The sequence below is a fragment of the Lottia gigantea genome (assembly GCF_000327385.1).
Source record: "Lottia gigantea unplaced genomic scaffold LOTGIsca_55, whole genome shotgun sequence".
NCBI classification, from domain to species: Eukaryota; Metazoa; Mollusca; class Gastropoda; family Lottiidae; genus Lottia; species Lottia gigantea.
In genome coordinates, this window is record NW_008709889.1 from 1404044 (window position 1) to 1421798 (window position 17755).

The 17755-nt window shown below is 32.7% G+C and overlaps 1 protein-coding gene across 1 annotated transcript; it reads right to left on the reverse strand.

The window, feature by feature from the left end:
- Positions 1-690: 690 nt before the first annotated feature.
- On the reverse strand, positions 691-17413 carry LOTGIDRAFT_234808 (hypothetical protein; the record flags this gene model as incomplete). Its single annotated transcript, XM_009063105.1, has 19 exons — positions 691-739; positions 1002-1116; positions 3145-3295; positions 3476-3748; positions 4096-4286; positions 4577-4757; positions 5166-5324; positions 6195-6498; positions 6852-7057; positions 7317-7514; positions 8055-8118; positions 10264-10349; positions 10557-10910; positions 11974-12060; positions 12336-12595; positions 12916-13080; positions 14535-14744; positions 16795-16818; positions 17365-17413. The coding sequence occupies 19 exons, from the start codon at positions 17411-17413 to the stop codon at positions 691-693; spliced, it is 3126 nt and encodes a 1041-aa protein (XP_009061353.1).
- Positions 17414-17755: the final 342 nt, after the last annotated feature.

Below are 17755 nucleotides of genomic sequence, written 5' to 3' on the forward strand. Positions count from 1 at the left end.
ATATATATCAACAACAAAAAAAGATAGAAAACATTATTCGGAACTATATCTTAATTGAATGGGAAAATCAGTAGAACTATCAACCTTTAACATGGGCAGTGCGGGATTGATAAAACCAGCAACATGTTTAGTACGTTATAAGTAATGTACTTGGTAAGGCGTGTACCGAATAAGTTACGTAACCGATATATAAGTTTTAAACTACAGTAAGGCCAGATAAAGTAAAGGTTTTTCATTACAGCAACACAGCAAATTAATAAATCTACTACAACTGAAACCAAATCAATTAAATTAACATTTACATCGTCTTGAGCAAATTCAAATTAGAAAAACGGTAATGAACAAAATTAACATTACGTAATAATATATACTATGTGAAATGTTACGATATGATTAAAATAAAACAACTCTAGAAATGCACATACTGATAATAATATACATTATCTAAAATTTATCACAACAAAATATCATTTGGACAAAATAAAAAAAAAATGTTAAATGGTTATAAAAACATAGTCTTATGTAAAAGCACTTCCTCTGTGTGATATTTGTGGGTTTCTTATGCTGTCTATCTCTAGGGCTTGAGGACATGGCATGAACAGATTTAAAAGTTGAAAGTATACTTGGTCGTAATTAATTTCGCATCTTTGTTATACATGACAAAGATTCATTGAATTCGACACATCTTTATTATGCTCTGGGATTCTTAGACCACGAGGCACCACCAGAACCTTTACTTCTGAAAAATATAAAAGCACACAATTGATATTCTTTAAGATATAAATGGTTAAGTCATATTTGGTTAACGTCAAGATGTACATACAGATTCCACCCAAAGGTGATATGTAGAAGATCTAGATTATGGAAATGATTATGAAAAATGATTATGAAAGATTCTTGGGATAGACACAGTTATAAACCGTTCAGATGTGGAAGGTTTTTCAGAAGCATCTACATCTGACAATAATCAGATTAGAATTCACTTTAAACAGAATATTTACCTTTTCTTGAAACAATAGACAATCAAAATACCAATTATAAAAACAGCTAAAATACCAAATACTACTCCAATTATCCATAACATATTCTCTTCTCCTTCCTCACTGCAGTCACCCTCTACAAGTAGTGAATTAAAATAATTATGTTAATGCGAATCAAAGCAGGAGATTCTATAAACCTACCATGGAAAGAAGCTTACTTAACGGGATCGTTATCAGACGCTATGACTTTGAGACGCACTAAACGATTGCAACATGAGTTACATTATATGAATAGACATATAGAGCTACCTTACAAGGATAGTAATGTGAAACTACCTTACAGTAGTAGTATATAGAGCTACCTTACAGTAATTGTAATGTTGAGCTACCTTACAGTAATTGTAATGTTGAGCTTTTCACAGTAAAATGTAATATGGGGCGACCTTACACAGGTTGTAATATGCATATACCTCACAGTAATTGTAATGTGGAGCTACCTTACAGTAATTGTAATGTGGAAATACCTTACAGTAATTGTAATGTGGAGCTACCTTACAGTAATTGTAATGAAGAGCTGCCATACAGTAATTGCAATGTGGAGCTACCTTACAGTATTTGTAATATGGAGCTACCTTATAGTAGTAGTATATAAAGCTACCTTACAGTAATTGTAATGTGGAGCTGCCTTACAGTAATTGCAATGTGGAGCTACCTTACAGTAATTGTAATATGGAGCTACCTTATAGTAGTAGTATATAAAGCTACCTTACAGTAATTGTAATGTGGAGCTACCTTATAGTAGTAGTATATAAAGCTACCTTACAGTAATTGTAATGTGGAGCTGCCTTACAGTAATTGCAATGTGGAGCTACCTTACAGTAATTGTAATATGGAGCTACCTTATAGTAGTAGTATATAAAGCTACCTTACAGTAATTGTAATGTGGAGCTACCTTACAATAACTGTAATGTGGAGTTACCTTACAGTATTTGTAATGTGGAGCTGCCTTACAGTAATTGCAATGTGGAGCTACCTTACAATATTTGTAATATGGAGCTACCTTATAGTAGTAGTATATAAAGCTACCTTACAGCAATTGTTATGTGGAGCTAACTTACGGTAACTGTGTTGTGGAGCTACCTTACAATAATTGTAATGTGGAGCTACCTTACAGTATTTGTAATGTGGAGCAGCCTTACAGTAATTGCAATGTGGAGCTACCTTACACTATTTGTAATATGGAGCTACCTTATAGTAGTAGTATATAAAACTATCTTACAGCAATTGTTATGTGGAGCTAACTTACGGTAACTGTGTTGTGGAGCTACCTTACAGTAATTGTAATGTAGAGCTACTTTATAGTAATTGTATATAAAGCTACCTTACAGTAAATGTAATGTTGAGCTACCTTACAGTAATTGTAATGTAGAGCTACCCTACAGTAATTGTAATGTTGAGCTACCTTACAGTAATTGTAATGTAGAGCTACCTTACAGTAATTGTAATGTTGAGCTACCTTACATTAATTGTAATGTAGAGCTACCTTACAGTAATTGTAATGTAGAGCTACCTTACAGTAATTGTAATGTAGAGCTACTTTATAGTAATTGTATATAAAGCTACCTTACAGTAAATGTAATGTGGAGCTACCGTACAGTAAATGTAATGTAGAGCTACCTTACAGTAAATGTAATGTGGAGCTACCTTGCAGGAATTGTAATGTGGAGCTACCTTACAGTATTTGTAATGTGGAGATACCCTACAGTAATTGTAATGTTGAGCTACCTTATAGTAAATGTATATAGAGCTACCTTGCAGGAATTGTTATGTGGAGCTACCTTACAGGGATTGTAATTCAGGGCTAATTTACAGTAATTGTAATGTGGAGATACCTTACAAGATTGTAATGTAGAGGTTCCTTACAGTATATAGAGCTACCTTACAGTAATTGTAATGTGGAGGAGTTACCTTACAAGATTTAATACAGAGCTAACTTACAGGGATTGTAATATAGAGCTACCTTACAGTAATTGTAATATGAAGCTACCTTACAGGGATTATATTGTAAAGCTATCGTACAGGAATTTTAATTTTGACGTTTGAACAGAATGATACATTTTGACTCAAGTGCTGGTGACGATAGAAAAAATAATTATTATGTTACCTCTTATTCTGTCCCAACTTCGAACTTCGTACTCGTTCGAAGTGCCTGATATTTCACTCTCTGTCACTTCAATCATGCACTTGTAACACTTGTGTTCTTTATGCATGTCACCATGAGCATAACATTGACCACCGGACATACAATATTTACCCTTAAACATGATAAAATAGCGTTATTCAGTTTAAAAAGCAGGTAAGGATTGGGCCCCTGGTCTCACTTCCATTATGATACAGATATAGTGCGTGTCCATTAGAAACATACAGCCAAGGTATAAGACACAGTTCGCAATACCTTGACATTGTGAAAATGGGTTCAAATAAGGGCTACTTACATCGCCAGTATAATTACAAGATACTACATCACCGTTTATAGAACAGGTCTGACAATCAGAGTTGAACAGAGCCATACTTCTATACTGACTGTAGTTGGCACCGTTATTACTGACATATATATCATATACAGTCACAAATTCCACTTCAGGCCTTTCAACTGTGTTTCTTTCCTTTCTATTTTTACTCAAGTAACAGACAACCTCACCAATACTCTTGACCATTGGTTTGTGTTCATTTTCTGATATCTTTTTAAAGAATCCATCTACGTCCAACTAGAAGAGTTATAATAATAATGGATGTTGCGACAAACAGCTTCTAATAATAAAACAGTTTAAAATTAACTTTATTTGCTATAGAGTTGTGTAAAGAATGATTAATGACTCTGTTGTAACTACATGTTACAGAACATCTGATCATAAACATACACTGAATTCACATAGGCTACTGCTCAGAATCTGACGTTTGACAATATTCATCCGTAGCATTTTCAATTCAAACTAGCTAAAAGGTTTGTAAGTCAAAAAGAGGAGACAACAGTTACAAAATGTAGGCTTCAGCTTCTTTATATGGTCATCTAGGAGATCACTGGATTGATTTAGATGAAGAACATTAAACTTACCTCACGCTTTATAACTTTACATCTGAGGGTGTCGTGATCGACAAAGTCACCCCCGAAAACTGATACTTGTGTACATGTACCATTCATAACATTGCATTTACCGCCCTTTTCTAATGTGGCTATTTGTGGTACTACGTTCAGATCTGTAGCACAATCAACACCAGCAAACCCTTCATCACAATTACATACTCCTGAAATGAACAATCATATCGTAATCAATGTTGTCTTGTCAGTTCTTATTATCGATTTTTGATTCTACGGCCACAAAAGGGTCATACTATTCAAGGAGGCTAATCTTCAGTCAAAGGCGGGCTAAAGTTCCCAAAAACAATTTCACCTCTTAATTGCAAATACTTTTGTCTTGGCCAGTTGGCACACAAGTCGATGTCTTAAATTCATTTTCTTATCAATATCATGATTCAATTCTTATTTTCAAAGAGTAAATTAAACGTTACCGTCGTTACCTATCAAAGACACCTACCATTCTCACATGTTCCTTGCAAGGAACACTGTAATGGACAAGCTACTTCTTTGATTTGTTCCAAGACGGAGGGCTTACCACCATTAGGTTTATGTAATTCTGGATTGAAAGCTACCTCCTGTACACATTGACTGGTTATGGTGTCAATAGCTACCAAAGCATAACTTATATCTCCCATATACTAAAACGACACATGCATTATCAAGTGAATTATTAAACCCGATACCGTAAGCACACAATATGTTCCCATACAAAGATTTTCATTTCAGTCTTCGACTGGTATCGGAAGCCGTGGTCCAGTCAGTGAGTTTGTTTGCAGAGATTGAGATTGAGGGGTTCAAGATATATCCTAAACCTGAGCGTCACCTTGCCAGTGGTACGAAACCCTTTAAGCTAAAAAAGATCCCACAGGATCTGACATAAGATTTATCACAATGGTAGTATGGGTTGGACGGGGGAGGGGAGATATAATTTAGAGTATCTAAAAGCGGATTCATATGGCATATAATATTGCTCATCTTTTCATCTTGTCATGACATAAAATTGTTTCATCTCATTTTGTTAATGTATTGATATATACAATACCCACCTCAATGTCAAGAACACAATTTTTTCTTGCGGGTGTTAAATCTACACCTGCACTTGTTTTACATTTATAAACAAACGTAGAGTTGCTGAATAAATTATTACAGTAGTCAGTGGCAGTATCTTGAGTCCAACCGTTCCTCCATGACGTTGCTGAAGTACCCTGTAATACAAACATTCCATGATTCATTCTCAAAGTTGTCTCATGATTTGCTACAGATGAATGATCCAAACCAAACCACAGGCGAAATACCATCTCGAATTACAAAGCACGAGGCAAAGGATAGGACACCTGATAGATAAACTTGATTATTTTTACAGTTAAGGTATATGACTGTTGTAGTGTCACCAGAAATTAAAGTTGAAAATCATATTCAGCAAAATAGGCATATAAGTCATAAGATAGCTTGCCAGGCAAGGTAAAATACGCCCACTGGCAGCTTTGATTTAAAAAAAAATATTTGGCAGTACAGTAACAATTACCAGAAAATTACTGGCAGTAATGAAATATTCAACCTTCAGACATACACTTCTTTTGAACTTTTGAGGTGATACTGAATAATATTATCAAAATCTGTCAAGTATTGGTCCTTCTAGAGTGTTTACAGGCTAAAAATTGAAAGCGTTTTCAAGAACAAGGGAAATAACTCATACTAAATATTTTTCAATTTTTCTGATTTTCGATAGGGTTTATCCTTGGGCGATTACGAACACTCATACCAAGTTTCATCAAAATCCGTCATGAATTGCACCTTCTAGAGTGTTTACGAGCGTTTCAAGAACAAGGGCAATAACTCATTGTAAATATTTTTCGATGCGTCTGATTTTCAATAGGGTTCATCCTTGGGTGATTACAAACAACCATACCAAGTTTCGTCGAAATCAGTCAAGAATTGTGCCTTGTAGAGTGTTTACGAGCAATTGTGGACGGACGGACGTATAATCAACATCACATTCACCATATAATCAAATAACTTTGATTTTTGAGATTTTTTGAATAAACATATTATGAATATTTAGTACAAGAACTAACCCTTTTAGCTATACTATGAGAATCTCGTTTACGACGAGCAAGCATTTGCTCAAAGCGTTGTCCATCATTGGGTGACTCTAAATTAGCATCAGGTAGAGACTCGATATCAATTTCTCCAACTTTGCAGCTATCAACTGGTTTTGTGGAGGTAATAGTAACACACTCGTCGGCGCTTTTCTCACACGAGAAGACAGGTTCCGTGGCACTTTCAGGAATACTGCACTTACAGAAGAAGCCGCCAGTTTGTATCGGAGTCAAGGTTGTAATCTGGTTGGAAAATAAATCAATCATTCCTGTTGTAACTCTGTAATAAGGAAAATAATCATAATTCGCACCTCATAAAAAAAAATATACGCCTAGATCCGTGACTTCGCCGTTGGGAAGTAAGAGTTAAAATGGAGACGAGGCACAAACTTCCTAATAAATATTACCACCAGATTGAAAGAGAGACCGCTGTTGGAACTTACATTGGCCATGATACGATCAACAATTTAGTTGATCTTGTTCCATCCAGTTAGTCGCTATAACCACAAGAAAAGAGTAATGACCACAGGACCACCTATTTCCCACAGACGAATTTAGCATAGGCCATAATATAATTATACTGGAGGGAAATACTACACTTGGTGAAAACTGTATATCAAAAGCTAAGCTTACTTCCAAGAGTTTGAGAAGACTGGCATCCCAGGACGATCTACATAACCCACTGTGCCTCCTTCTCGAGTATAAAACAAAGCACTGCCAACTTGTCCACAAAGACCAGCTGCTGTCTTATCAGCTTCTGACGGAGTCAGATAGAGATTTATAAACTTCTGTTGTTGATAAACTGATGTTTTTAATATCAAACCACTTGGTAATTTAAACTATATTAAAAGAATACAATAAAAACTTGACTATTCTCATAATATTTTCAAGCGCCCAACCTTCCATTCGCGTGCGACAGAGCTCATTTAATAGAATGAGAGAGCATCACCACAAGTTCTTGGTATCCAAATACATGTACAGTCAAATCTGTTCTTCGATCAGCAATTTATTAAAGCCGATAGAAATTACCTTTAAGCAATTTTGAATCAGTCAATTTGTCCTTAAAACGCAGATAATCACAACAAAATGAGGACTTACTCGGTACATATTGCCAGATTTACTAATAGCAATAAGCCTTGTTCCCGTGGTGCTACATTGATTATATTGTATTGTCCAAAATGTAGCCGTACCACATCTCTCGATAACAAATACTTCTTTACCAACTCTAATAGCTACACCACATGGACAATATGGTTCAGCACCATTTCTTGAACATGGTTCTGTTTTCATTTGGATCTAAAACAAAAATGATAAACTTATATACACTAGTTTATTGTATTCTTTTTAGAGTCTTTTTGACAAGTACACAAGCATGATTAGCATTGTTTATACCTTTGTATTTAACAAGTTGTTATCATTTACCCCTAATTTTGTACATAGTGTTCGATCTCCTTATCACATTGAATGAATAATCACACAATTATTATATTAGCAAACTTCAGAATGTCAAGCTATACAAACTAGGTTTAATACTCCAATAGCCACCTTTCGTGTGTAACATTGGTTGGATTGTAGGCTACACGTTGACGTATACAGTCAATCAGGGGCCTTAACAAGAATTCTGTGAACAATAAGCCATAAGGTATCAGACGAAGGTCGTAATAACTTTACATTGTGAAGATGATGAGTGTCGAGCACAACGTTGCTGGTTTTATTCGACCAGAATATTTACTGACGAGAATATGGACTAATAATTAATATTTTTACAATGTCAGATCTGTATTTAATTCCATCAGAAATATTTAGGTGATTTATTACGAAGCAATAATAACATACCTCTTGATTCCAATCTTTATTTTCATAAAGTGTATATAATCCCCCATACTGGTGTTCATATGATCTATAATATAAACAGGCAGAAGTAAAACTCCATTACATTTCATGATAATAATTATATCATGAAAAATATTGTCACTTAAACCCAAACGATTTCAAACTTAAATCTCTATTTACAAGCAAATCTATAGATGTCCAAAAAACTTAGCTTTGTACATAAAAAAAGGATTAGGTATTAGACAAGAAATACTCTCATGAATTTTATCCAATCGACTTATTGTATATACCTGCCTTAATTAAAAGTTTGAACTATTATTTTGTATAATTAATTAATATGTGAAATCTAGATTATTATTTTGTATATAATATATTTGAAATTAAAATTATTATCTGTATTTGTTTAATATACTATATTTGATATTTAAATTATTTTTGTATATTCTATATTTGAAATTTATTTTATTATATGCATTTTCTTTATTAGAAAATTCAAATCTATTTTTGTTAACGTTTGTACCATGACGAAAGTCGTATAGTACTTGAATAAACTTTATTATTATTATTATTATTATTAAATAATTATAACTACAGCTTTACGTTCTGATAGCTCCATTACACTATAAATACCCATATTATACAACCATAAAGCTAACTGATTATGGAAGGCGGAATGGCTTTTTATTCAATGTTCTTCATTGCTATTTCTTAATTCCTTTAAGAATTAAATTTTAAATTCTTATCTTTTAATTTGTGTGCTTAATTCAACATTTGTTATTGAAAATTGACATCTGTAAACAAAAATCATAATTTGTACTGAAAATGAACATTCTTTGATAAACATTCGGTTTTCCAATTATTGAAGTAATAAAATCTTTGCCAAAAATATCCTTAAATACAAATCTATAAATACACATCTAGCTCAACATAATATTCAAATGCAAAACGTCAAACACAACACTCTACCAACAAATGTTCAAATACCAATGTTCAATAATAAATCTCGCTCAACAAATCTTGCGAAACATTTCCCACTTATCGAATATATTTGAAGGTCATGATTATGACGACAGATGTCGCTGCAGAACCAACATAAAATAAGATATAGACTATAGATAGCTTCTACGACAGTTTGCAATTCCCTTGAAGACGCCGATCCCTTGCTACGACTGCAACACTAGCGACATCGCTTTTCTTCATTATTCCAGAAAATTTGAAGCAGTCAGAGTTTTTATGATTCTGTATTTTCCACAGACGATTGTCCCAATAATGTTATTTCCGTAAATTTAGATTATAAGTATTACGAATTTCTTTATTAGGTCCAAGAAGATTTATAGGATAACCGTTATGATCTTCTTTGTTTTAGTTCATTGCATATTAGCATCACAATTATTGTAAACATAACTTTAACTCTGTGCCAGTGCCTTATATTGAATAGTAACTGGTTACTCTTCAATCACCCTAATCACTAGCGACTACAGTAGATATACATTTTGGGGTGAAATCGGTAAAATGCGATATACCAATCTATTTGCAAAGACAGTATGCTATAGTGGCCTACAATTCATGACAAATTCATTGCAAGATATTTGCATGAATATTTTAAAAAGACTAGGCCTATGATTATTTGGTGGCTATAAATGTTACTTGCCTTGTTAATGCCATGGAAGGAGCGTTGAAAATTGGACTGGATGATAGAAGCTATCTATAGTCTATATCTTATTTTATGTTGGTTCTACAGCGACATCTGTCGTCATAATCACGACATTCAAATATATTCGACATGTATTTGGAGAAATTCTTCGCAAGATTTGTTGAGCGAGATATATTATTGAACATTTGTATTTGAACATTTGTTTTGTGTTTGAAGTTTTGCATTTGAAGATATGTTGATCTAGATTTGTATTTGTAGATTTGTATTTGAGAATATTTTTGGCACGAACTGTATTAAAATGATACTACGTCTTAGAATGAACATAAAGGTATCAGATGACCAGAATATTTACCGACGAGAATTTGGACTAATAATTAATGAATTATTCAATGAATATATTTCATTAAGTTTATCTAATTAAAATAAGATTACAATTTCGTATCTTTGTCATTGCCAAAGGCGTGTCCCAAAGGTGGTATAGAACACTAAAGAGTATATAGTTATATGATTTAACCATTCAACGTGTGTCAATTTCAATTTAATTCTAATTGTACTTACTTGCCGCCGAATGTCCTCATATGAGGATCACAAACAGCATAACACTGTGCTCCTTTGATATTGGCTGTATTGTAACTTGTTTGAATCTAGCAATTAAATAGACAACGTAAATAAAACAGGATGCTCTACTTTCCAGAAAATATTGATCTTGCCATCGACAAGAGAAATCGAAATCCACGCCCATTTAGTGATTCGCAGTTGCAGTTTTTTTGACAGAAATGTTTAGATATTGCCCAGTGCCCCTGGGCTAGTCTTTATAGTTAAGAGTCACGCCAGTAATAGTAGCTACTTACAGAAACATTACCAACGTCGTAATTCTGCCATGCCGGTTGTGACGGGAAACTAACAGAAGTCCTGAGATTCACAATATTAACAGCAGACTTGCTGCCATATTGAGTTGCAGGATCAGCTGATACTGTCACATTATATTCTCGGTCCCAGTCCGAACTCAAAATCTTGATACCACATCCAGAAAAACTAGAGCTGGGGTTACAAGCAGTGTTTGATTCCGACGCCTTTGGATCTATGATGTTTACGTTGATGAAACAATTCGAAACCGTGGACAAACAGGCGAATGGGACTCTTGGTCTCACTCTGATTGCAGCCTTGCTACCACCATCTTTGATATTAACGTTTGGAGTTAGGATCTGAAACATACGTTAACAAACCCTCATGATACACAATACTTTAATTACTGACAATAATACGACTCTTAAATACATTCTCGACCGAAAATGTTATTGAACTTATATTAATAAGCAAGGTGATAGGTATTGCTAACAGGTCATGGTATGCTCTCTCTTCTTGTACTACAAATTCTAATCTGTCAACTCGGTGTCACTTTTGTTAATTTTGTAAATATATCGTAAAGAGGTTTTTTACAGTGGTTTGTCTAGGGCAAATTTTAATTCTACTTACTTTTCATTTTTGTTTACTATTTTTGTTTGTTGAATTATGATTTAATTATATTTATTTATTTTTGTTTACTGAATTATGATTTGATTCTACTTATTTTTTATTTTTGTTTGCCGAACTATCACTTTTGTTACTATTTTTTATATTCAGTCAAAAAAATTAACGATAAGTATAATTAAACATGTAAACAAACCACCGTAGTTTTCTAGTATGTTTATTTGATGTGTAGAAAATGATTACTGCACCATTTCAGAATATTAATCAACTCGTAGGCCATCAATTAGAACTGCTAGAACAATCAAAAAGTGCCATTTTCTGGTGTCATTTCCTGTACTATCATTCTTATAAAGTGAAAACTCCCTATATAATAATTTCTTGTTTGATTGGAACTAATATCAATAACATTTTGTTTTAAAGATGGGTTAATATGTTAATATTTATATGAATAGAAAGTAAAGGTGTTCTTAATGACTTGGATAAATACCAGTTTGTCTCACATGTCCATAATTAATTCATAATTAGTTAAATTAGAAGAGATTTACCAGCAAAATTCCGATAAGTGACCGACCAAGGAAGGTCAAAAAGTCTTTTTTGTTTATCCAGACTGTACATACATGGACATTTATGATTAGTTAAAACCCTCAGTTATATGCAATAAGAACATACTGATATGATTAAGAAAACATGATAATTCATTAGAAACACCAACTAATCAAATAGTTTGCTTAATTTGACACCACTCTAAAATAAGGTAAAACATTTTTAAAGTTTTAAAAAAAAATGTAATAAAAGAACCTCAATTCCTATCAACCGTTGGCTACTTTTCACATCATAACTCTTTTCAGAGTCAGCCTGTAAACTTACTGCATAGCTACATTGTAACTGAAAGAAAACATCAAAACAGAGGAATTGAAATTTGAGAAAAAAAAATATAATTACAGCATATCTACTTATAGAGCGGTATACGTTAGATTGAAAATAATTCCTTATTCATTTAGGCGAGTTTATGGAATAATAAAATCTTTCGAGTACAAGCTGTTGGAGAGGATACTGTTGAACAATACTAAACATTACATACATTTTAATTGTCATTAGTTGTTGTTTATTACAAGTTGAAGAAAACAATTTCAATTAAACCTGTTAGATACATATCATACCTTATATCCTAAAGTGATCTCATCGACCATATCTTCTTGTAATGAAGTCAAATCCTGCAGGTTTCCACTGTGGGTCATAGAATCAAACGTTTTAATGAGTTTATTATTCTTGTACCATCTTACAGTGTAGAAATATGTTGTATTTCTGTCCAAGTCAAATTTACAGAGAAATTTATACTTCATCATACCATTTTCTTCGCTTGGTACGGGAACATCAACATTTACCTTGGTCCGATAATTCAACTCAGAATTGAATTGAGCTATCATCAAAATAAAATAAAAATGTATATAAAAATTATATTGTTATTTATATCTGATTATGTAATTACTTTCAACACAATGATTTGTTAACTAATAATTTTGGTAACGACAACCCTGGGTACTTTAGTGGCTTGGGGCCCCTCTCCTGGATTTTTTTTTGAATATATGCTTTGAGACCCTTAATGTAGTAAATGATATTTCACTCATACTCAAGCATTGCTGGTATTTTTGTTTTGGCCCAACACAATGTTGCCCGTAAATTCATGTTCGGTTCTATAAATGATATGTGAACAATATTAAAGCGAATAGATATACATACCAGTACAGTAGGCAGTATTGTCACCAAAATCATTATAGAGCTTATAAATATGATAATTCAGATTTTCACAATATGTAACCTGCAACTGTGCAAACACGCAGTCATTTTTTTCTTCTTGTATACAACCTCTCAATGTAGTTATATTGGTAGACATTGGACTTTCATCTACAATATATTTCATAGGAATCATATTGACATTCAATGCAAAATAAAAACCTATAATAATTTAATCAAATTCGGTTTATTTGTTTCACGGTGTCTTACCTTGTAGTTAGTATCACAGTGCCTTACCTTGTAGTAAAATTGGGTTTATAGTATCACAGTGTCTTACCTTGTAGTTAAATTGGGTTTATAGTATCACAGTGTCTTACCTGTTAGTTAAATTGTGTTTATAGTATCACAGTGCCTTACCTGTTAGTAAAATTGGGTTTATAGTATCACAGTGCCTTACCTTGTAGTAAAATTGGGTTTATAGTATCACAGTGTCTTACCTTGTAGTAAAATTGGGTTTATAGTATCACAGTGTCTTACCTGTTAGTTAAATTAGGTTTATAATATCACAGTGTCTTACCTTGTAGTTAAATTGTGTTTATAGTATCACAGTGTCTTACCTTGTAGTTAAATTGGGTTTATAGTATCAATGTGTCTTACCTTGTAGTTAAATTGGGTTTATAGTATCACAGTGTCTTACCTTGTAGTTAAATTTGGTTTATAGTATCACAGTGTCTTACCTGTTAGTTAAATTAGGTTTATAATATCACAGTGTCTTACCTTGTAGTTAAATTGGGTTTATAGTATCACAGTGTCTTACCTTGTAGTTAAATTGGGTTTATAGTATCATAGTGTCTTACCTTGTAGTTAAATTAGGTTTATAGTATCACAGTGTCTTACCTTGTAGTTAAATTGGGTTTATATTATCACAGTGTCTTACCTTGTAGTTAAATTGGGTTTATAGTATCACAGTGTCTTACCTGTTAGTTAAATTGGGTTTATAGTATCACAGTGTCTTACCTTGTAGTTAAATTGTGTTTATAGTATCACAGTGTCTTACCTTGTAGTTAAATTGGGTTTATAGTATCACAGTGTCTTACCTTGTAGTTAAATTTGGTTTATAGTATCACAGTGTCTTACCTGTTAGTTAAATTGGGTTTATAGTATCACAGTGTCTTACCTTGTAGTTAAATTGGGTTTATAATATCACAGTGTCTTACCTGTTAGTTAAATTGGGTTTATAGTATCAATGTGTCTTACCTTGTAGTTAAATTGGGTTTATAGTATCACAGTGTCTTACCTGTTACTTAAATTGGGTTTATAGTATCAATGTGTCTTACCTTGGAGTTAGATTGGATTTATAGTTTCACAGTGTCTTACTTTGTAGTTAGATTGGATTTATATAGTATCACAGTGTCTTACCTTATAGTTTGTAGTCAAATCGGGTTTATAGTACTACAACAATGTCTTAACTTGTAGATAAATTGGGTTTATAGTGCCACAGTCTTATCTTTAAGTTTAATTTATGGTATCACTGTGTCTTACTTTGTATTTAGATTGGATTTATAGTATCATAGCGTCTTACCTTGGAGTTAGATTGTCTTACTTATAGTATCACTGTGTCATACCTTGTAGATAAATTGGGTTCAAAGTTCCACAATGCCTTAGACCTGGTGCTGATCCCGTATATAGAATGATACTCGGTTCTCCAAACCATTGTCCATAATGATATGAAATGTTAGTCATATCTGATATTGGGGCTTCGTTTTGCTCTAAGACGTATGAGTAGTCCCTTTTATCTGTGACGTTGAATTTAACTATTTCTGAAGCACATGCCACTGAAATTATATTTACAATATCAAATTACAGATTTAGTTTAAGCTGGTATAGGATCAGATTTTATGTATAGAACTATCTATTGCGTTGGAAACTTAACCTTGGATTGGTAAAGGGGTGCAACTCGAATATTATACAGAAGTTGTCCATTCAGCCGGCGACCAGAGAGCTAGAAATATTTTTGATAAGGTCTTCTGCAGTCATAAGTAGATAACTACCACAGGATTTAATATTTATTATAACTGGCATTTTATATGAAACATCACTGGCATTTGGAAGGTGCTGTATGAAAAATAAAATCCCACTAGAGCAATGGAATAACGTCACTTGAGTACAGGCATCTTTTCTATCAATTGTCGACTCTCTCGATAATAGTATAGTTAACAGAAAATAAAGTATTTTTATTGAACAATAGTTAGATTAGTATGAAGAGATATAAAATATGTCTTGTGTGAAGGGAAAATATTCAATGAAACGATTCATATAAGGTATGGATTATGTTTCATTACAGTAAAGGGTAGAAAATCGTCTGAAGAGGAGATGGTCGTGACAAGCGTTAGCCACCTTCTTCTATATATACTATTATAGAGATAGTCCACTATTGATAGAAACAGATGCCTGTGCACTGGAGGGTTATAATTAAGGGCAGACCATTTTGCAATGCAATGCTATTGGAGTGCATAATTGAACAGAAACGCAGATCGTTGTATTATTCAGAGAATACTTTACGGGTCTAACTCAATGTCTAACCCATTCTACGTTAATATAAAAAAAATTCAATCCTGCTAGGTTTCATTGCAATTATTCTATATTTCACTCAATCTAGATTCCATTGCACTTATTCTAAATTGCATTGCAATTTTTCCAGGTTTTACTCATTCTAGATTACACTGGACTTATTCTAGATTTTAAAATTTAAATCGATCGGTTCCCTTTGTTCAGAGTGTACTTAAGTAAATATTATAATTTGGATATTGAATTTATTCTAGTTTAATATTCACAAATATAATACGACGTATCGATCGACTCAACAAACAAACAAACAAACAAACCACTCATAGCATATTATTATAACAAGGTTTTAATCTTCATCTGTTCGCTGTTCTGTGCAGAAAGTCCTTCTTTGGTGTTCAAACTTCAGATGACGAAATAATGTATATGAAGCAGAAAACTTTGTAAATTTAAACTTATTTTTATGCATATATACACGTTTCCGCCCGAGTGTTTAATTTAACTCATTCAAGCCGTGATGATATTGTTTTGAAGATGACATATATTTATCACTGATGTGGTCAACAATTAAGAATTAAGGTCACAAAAACATTTTTTTATTTTGCGACCGGGTTGTAACTATATTTTCCACAAGGCCATAACAACATATTTATCTTAGAATTATGCACAAGCAGATTACTCTTATTGTTTTAATTATAAATCAAATAACTCTCAAAAAAGTATTAGTAAGTGGCCTGTACCTACAGGTGATTTTACCATGTAAACTTTAACCAATATTTTATCAACACGCTTGAGCAACAGAGGTTCACAAGTTTAATTTAAGAAAATGATAAACCATATAAAAATACATGCGTTAAAGTAAACATTGACTAAATTCAAACATAATAGTTTTGAACACTCTATTTTATACAACTTTGAACAGTCACTTGATAATTTCTTGGTGGACCAATCCAAATGCATACAAAAATTAAGCATATTGTACAAATCTGAATCATGTAGGCCTACACAGAATCTAAGAAATGTCAATGTTATCGGAGTAAACGATACTTGAATCATTGTTGTCTACTACATTTAATTCAAATTGTGTTGTTTAGGTCAAAAGACGTTCATCAAAATTTGCTTAAAGTAAACAAAAAATTATGATAACATCGATTGGACATTGCATTGTATAAGCTACTTATAAAACTGCTTCTAAATTTATTCATTTTAGTGGAAGATGATATTTTGGAAGATTTTGTAAGTGGGAGGCCAAACGTAATAAACCTTCATTTTTTATATGATAAAAGGGTAGATTGAAATTCTCATCTGAGATATACATACCTGTATTTGTTTCTCTCTGAAAGGCTGAAATTAAATAAAACAAAGATATTAATGAACAGAATACTTTATTCGAAGAAACATGAATCTGACAAGGGATCAAATGGAAAAGGTTCTGCTGGTGTATCTCGGATAATCATAATCACTCAGCACCATTTGACCAAGTACCAAGCTGATTTTTGATGAAATGTTCCTGTCCATCCATTTCCGTTTTCCGTGGAAAGTTAATTCTCATTACGAATATGTATGAATTCAAATTTAATATTCACGAAGCATTGTATGAAGATGTTGGAATTTTACATCCAAAATAATATATTACAAATAGTTCTACTTTAATTTCATAAATTTGTTTAAAATAGAAAAACAAAATCAATAATTGCTATGATTGATCGAATTAATTTTATGCTAGGAAATCGACCGACGTGTCTTTTAAACATGTTGAAGTTGATAAAGGAAGCTGACAAAAGGTATAAATAAAAGAAACTTCTAACTCTCCTCAATGGTACACAAGAATGTTAAAAATCTGTTGATATATTAAATAAACAAAGCCATAAAAATAATCATGAACCTTACCACCAGCGTTTGAAACGAGTAAAATTGCTACAATAATCCGAAAATCCATCTTGTCACTTTCAGCAATCTTTCGGTTTGAAACAATGTGAAAAATATCAATAGGATGTTTCTTTCTTTTGCAAAACTACACCTACCGGATCTGATGTGATTCACAAACACACATTTTTTTATGGCGTTGCTTGTTGTAGTACAGTAGTATACAAAGGTCACGTATTCATTGTTCAGGTTGGCTAGATATAGGTCGAGAAATAGTTCAATTAACAATTAAAATCATTTATGTCCCAGAATATGAATTGTAGAAAAAGGTTGCTAACTGTACTTATGAGCATTAAGGGTGAATCTTGCTTTGATTATGTGTGGCTTCACAATCATTATTAGTTGAATCACTGTG